We start from the raw sequence: 6,162 nt of genomic DNA, 5'->3' as shown, positions 1-6,162 counted from the left end.
GAGAGAGAGAGAGAGACAGTGTGTGTTCAGAAACTTTAAAACTAGGAGGATCTCCTGTGACATCGCAAATTTCGGAGGACGTGCGACTTATTTAAAGTTTCTCGTAGGTTCGAACAGAACCGTGATTTTATGCGGTCGCTTACTTTCTATTCTTATATTATACTTGCAAGCAAAATTCTCCATGTTGCATTTGTAAAATTGCTTCGATCATAGACGCGCTTCGAATAATAATGCCAATTAATTAATACGGTTATTGCAAATTTTAAACCTTCATCATACTGCGTTTTAATAAGCAGTTGTTGTTGAATGAGTTTCTCAATTCGAAAATTAGTTATATTAGCTTGGCTAATATAACACGATTTAACCAGAAACGACACGTTTGAAATCTATAATCAGTACGCCGTAATATATTTCTAATCACACAAATATTTCCAACAAACATCAATTAATTATCGCCACAATTCGCTTGTGAGTTAATTACCTCATGTATCATTCGACGGCTTGCCGAATAAACGATATTCGATGAAAGCCTAGCAGCGATATACAGGCAGGATAAATATTTGTTCAAAGCAAGCTGCAAACGCAGAAGGGAACGAATAGAATTAACCTAAAAAAAAAATGCTGCATCAACCGCTAATTTCAGGAATAGTTCGGGTTCTTTTTACATTTCCGAAGTTTACAATACAAACAGAATAATATTAACACAAAATAATATGAATTGTAATACAACAATTACTATCGCATCAATATAATTATTCGGTAATTATTGAAATAATATATGATATTATATATGTATACATAATAACAATGAAACAATGAAACAATTTAAACTGCAGCGTATCATCGATATGTCGATATTGACAATTAAATGACGTTTTATAATTTAATGTTATCCTTGAGAGGAGAATGAGATGCAGGATGGAAACTAACGGGGAGAGTAACGCATAGCCGTTTGTGTGCCGCCGCATAATCAGGCAAGAAAAACTGATTCGACGTGCCCGAGCAAGAATATCTCGGTGGACGTTAAAAAATTCACGGGTTTCAATTTTCCAGGAACGTACGCGTTCGCGTTCATGCACTCGTAATAAAGCCCGCCGCGCTGGATATCTTCCACCGTAAGATAGAAATTTATGCTAAGCGCACTTAGGTAGTTAATAACTTAATAATGAAGTTCAGGAGAAATTTGATCGTTTGCATATTTCGACGCGCGCCTTCGGACCGCCGGTTGGTTATATACCTTCTAAATTAACCAAAATCTCGATGTACAGTAGTTTTCCCGGAGTAATGAGGAAACTTTTCGGCGCATTATCCGAAGCGAACGTGTAAATCCCAGCAGGAGGCTCGCCGAAAATTTAGAGAGCCAGCGTATAAAGTTAACATTTACCGCGCAATTTCGGGGAAAGTAATAACGCACGATCGTGAAACGATTCCGAGACAAAATTCAGCGATACACATGAGTCGTATACATATATCTCTTCGTAGAGCGTATACATATATCTCTTCATTCACGGAAAGAACAGTTTTGTTGAAGTATCTAAAACTTTAGCTATATACAAATTTTAAAATAATTTTGTTTGGTCTATTAAAATAATTATGTATAGGAGGCTTAAACTGGTTGCTAAAATATTAAAACTTTTGCAACATTGCCATCAACGTCTTAAATAATTGTTTTGCAAACAAAATTATTTTTAAATTTGAAATTAAATTTATAGATACTTTAACAAAGTTATTCTTACCGTTTAATTCTAGATTTCGATATTTGAATTTTTTTTATAAATGTAGTCTCTTATGAAAAGACACTGAATTTTAAAATTGTGGCAGGAAATTCAAATTAGAATATGAAATTTATATTATTGTTTAATTTTGTTTACTTGAGTTTTTACTTTTCTGAGGTTTATATATTCTACTGAATCTGATCGCTAAATTCTGATCGCTAAATTAGATCACTAAATTCTTTCTCTTTGGTAAATCGAAGAATCATAATTCTTCGGAATTGCACTGATCAAAAACGTCACAAGTATAATGTTATAATTAATTAACACCAACATTGTTATTACTCGCATTGACATTTGCTATTAATTTTAATCACATTGGGAAATGCGCGCGAGACAGCGCGCATATACAGTTACTGTATAAACGTATCTCACGTAAACGATAAATGTTTTTGTCGCAACGTACAAGAGGTATGTATGAACGCTCGCGGCGAGTATTCGCCGCCGTAATCCAGCACATTAATTCCCCGTTAAATGTAACAGCACGTATGTGCGATGCTGTCCACACATCATTTGATCGCGAAATAACACACGTGCCGAAGAGGAGGGCACTTGAGTATCTATGGACGAATCAATAAACCACGCTGCATTTCTACCGCAGATATGCGCGGGGGCTAGATTGAGTGGCTTTATTTTATTTAACATAGCCATGGCGAAATAAAAATACCTACATTCGTAATGGGACAAATGGAATAATTGTAGCGCGCCGCATCATGTTTGATGTGTCATTAACCAGCGCATTTTCATTCTTGCTGCGAACGCGTAGCCCGAATATATTTAATTAATTTATAAATTTTCATGCCGTGTATAAGAAAATCTGAAATTTCGAGCGAAGCGAGATTATTGTAGACGAAATGCTGGACGCGAATTAGGAACGCGAGCGATTTACATGATACAGTTTCGGCGGAGTGCTAGCGAGGAATATTGTAGCCGTATGCAAAAACTTAATTAACAAATGCGATTTAATTTTTATTTTTTTAATTATGTTACTTTTGTGATTTTATTGCGAACATAGCGGCAATCGCATTCGTATGCGTGTTACATACGAATTTCTTTTTTTGACATAACGTTTTAATTTATTTCAACGCGGACTGATGCGCTCTCAAAATAAAACAAGAAAATGTTGCGAAATTTCGTTAATGCTCGACGCAAGTTTCGTGCAGGAGTTCGCTCGACATTGTCGTTCGAGCGGAACGTAATTTTTCCGACGTTTTGGATAGCGCGTGACGTAATTTCAAATTCTCGCCAAAGCACGGAGATATATCGTCGTTATCTAACGTGGTTCCGCTTCGTAGTGCACCATGTCGTAAGACGTGGCGTTATCTGCGACCATAACTCCCCATTAAACGTCGCGCTGGATGCGTGCGCGGAGCCCCTGCCTTTTTTTCTTTTTGTTTCCTCCATCCTCCCCCTCCCACCCTCCCTGTGTTTCACCCGTCTCTCGCCGCCCGAGATCCCGCATTTCCTTCCTCTCTCCGCGGACAGTAACGATTTATGAACATATTTTCCGCGTATCACACGGCAAACTTGCCCGGAATCGATCCTCGAACGAGCGCCGGCGACCCAATAGCGTCCCACGATTTAATCTTCGATTTTGCGCTATAATTGAATCTACGCGCACCGCTTGTTTCTATTTTCAGAAATTCGAGGCTCCATGCCGCCTATAATAAATGAGAAACTGGTGTACATGTCGGCTCGTCTAAAGGACACCGTCGTGATCCCTTGCGTGGCCTACGCCAATCCCACCCCGACTAACAGGTAAGATTTTTTTCGATATAATTCAACCACGTTCTCTCTCTTATTAATATTATTGTAGGTTAATCAATTATTAATTTCATAGATTTATTAATGTCGCTTATTAATATTATAGATCAATAAATTATGTTTAATTCTCAATTAAATTTATATTATTAACGAAGCGTATTTGCGAGGTAGAGACGATTCTTTCGCGTATGCGTGTGTATACCGGATCTCTGCAACCCGCGTACCGAATTTCCGGGTTTTCAGTAGTATTACCAATTTCGTAATTCCCATAATTAGATTTTAAATAGCATTTTTTTTTCCGTGCCGACCTCGTTCCTCTTCTCTTATCCCCCTTCCTTGGGGAGGGTTTGCGTTACGCTCAGATACGCAATTAAACGGTAAGCAGGCATTTACTTTCCGCCGTGGCCCAACAATGCTGTTAAGTAATCTGCATACAAAGTATGGTACGCTGCGCTTGAATTAAAGGCGATGCTTGAAGATTAAACAAGCCGCTTCGCTAAGCATCACATACGTCACATACGTCGCGATTGTGAAATAGCGATCACGAAATCCATATATAACGCGACGTCCTAGTGTGAATGGCAGTTAATAATGAAGAGCGATCGCGACGTACACGATAAATATTGATGATCCGATGATATTGAATGAAACGGACGAGACTGGCGTATATTGGGTTTCAATCGCACTTCCGTTTTCGTTACGCAAGAATATGGAGCGTAAAACTAACTACTGTGGGCAATTATCGGTTAAAGTTCGTTCACGTTGAAAGAATGCGCCTCGTGTTATCTTCATTGGCTCTGCCAGATACAGGAAACATCGTGTAACTTCTCCATGAGGAGTTTCGTTAATGCCATTTTTCCAAGAGGAATTAAAGAAGACAGGAGAATGTAGTTAATTGGATGAAAATTTGTATAAAAGTCGTTATCTTTGTTACGCGAGAACTCGGCGGAAAATAAGGATAAAATAAAGATAAAGACTTATTATCTGAAATAATATGTATTACAGAATCAAACCGCACCTGTGCGTTTAATAATGTTTTGCGTTATGTTCTCACGAGAGCGATGCCGCGCACGACAGCGCCAGGTGATGAGGAAATTGGAATCTTTGTGCAAACGGACGAACACACGGACGGTGTTTATTCGCTACTAGACGCCTGTGTCTCTATTTTCCTTATATTAATGCTAATTTTAAACATAGATCCGCGAACGGAATATTTCGTGCAATGTGAGCTTCACGCGCGGGAACGCCCACGCGAGTTCATCGACATCGCGGACTTTCTAGTCCTGGAAGACCGGAGGGTAGGTGAACCGAGAGGTGAACGAGAAAATAGTTATGAAACGAGGATTTTCTTCTTCTCTGCGCTCCGACTATTAAATATTACGTTAACTTTTACGGATACCATCCTTTTCCCGCTCGTGCATATTATTAGCTTGCGGATGTATTACATTTATCTCACGAGAAACGAAGAAGAAACAGCAAACGGAATGATAACGCGTACGACTGGTATTTTATGTGTTGGACGACAAAGCTTTTCAAGCCTGTTGATTATCTGCGAGACAGAAAGGATTTTTCTGTTCTAAGCTCATTTTATATCCCAAAGAACACATTAAATTAAGATAAAATCAAAATAACTTTATTTTAATGTCATGAAAGTCACAAAGTGATGATTTTTTTGTTACAAAATTTGATTGCTTATTGACGTTAAGAATCAAAGTAAAATCATTTTAATTTTTTATTGACTTTTGTGTATTCCTTGAAAATTGTGTAAGCGTAAGTCTCGAAATACAATAGGTGTACTAAGTTTTAAGAAAATGACTAATTATAGTTGAGTATTTTTCTCATATTCGACTGTAATTGATTAATTCCTTAAGGAATATATATCAGTTGCACAAGTTTAAATGGATACCATCAAATCACAGCACAAAAAATTGAAATGCTCCCTAGGTGGAAGTCAGTGTGATCGGCAGTGGGCAATTGCAACAGTGTGCAAATGCTTCCTTCCTTAAGGCTTAAGGCTTACTACATGTATTATATTTCGAGACTAACTTGTAAGTGATTTTAATAAAAGTCTTGATTAATATAAGAATAATATTAGATATAATATAAGAATAATATTTAATATAAGAATATAAGAATAATATTTATTGTGATTGATCAATTCTTATAACTACGTTTTCGCGATTGAATAGAAATAGATCTATAGGTAATCAACGCTTAAAGAGTTTGTCGTGAGACGTGAAATATCAATCCATGTCAGGATCACGACTCACATCGATGCAACACCACGAAGAGAGCGATGAGAGGCTCTACGAAACTTGTTGCGTGGAGGGGAGCGTGTTATTACAGCGGATTACGCGATTAGCAACTAGTTTGGTCCCATCATTGATGCCGCGAGCACCATGCGAAGGATCGGTGCAATAATCAAACTCGGGTCAAATAGAAACACTCGGTTATTTGCCGTGTCGAGTAGTGAGATGCATTTAAATAATTATGGATGAACCGAAAATCGATGAACGCGAGTTGTTTAAAAGTCATCTTAAAGAGTCAGTGCTCCCTGTCGTCTCACTTCTCGCTTCGATTTTTGATAAGAATCTTCGCTCGCTTTCTTTCTCTCTCTCTCTCTCTC

General features: G+C 37.9%; 1 protein-coding gene across 1 annotated transcript in view; it reads left to right on the top strand.

Moving 5' to 3' along the window:
• Positions 1 to 6,162, top strand: part of LOC105626264 (Down syndrome cell adhesion molecule-like protein Dscam2) — a 100,587-nt gene that overhangs the window by 42,018 nt on the left and 52,407 nt on the right. The window contains exon 5 of the mRNA XM_012207569.1: positions 3,413 to 3,530. Coding sequence (XP_012062959.1) covers positions 3,413 to 3,530 — 118 coding nt within the window. The remainder of the gene's footprint in view (positions 1 to 3,412; positions 3,531 to 6,162) is intronic.

The sequence above is a fragment of the Atta cephalotes genome, assembly GCF_000143395.1.
Source record: "Atta cephalotes unplaced genomic scaffold scaffold00005, whole genome shotgun sequence".
NCBI lineage: Eukaryota > Metazoa > Arthropoda > Insecta > Hymenoptera > Formicidae > Atta > Atta cephalotes.
Note: the sequence above shows the minus strand (reverse complement) of the source record. Positions and strands in the feature narration are given on the sequence as shown.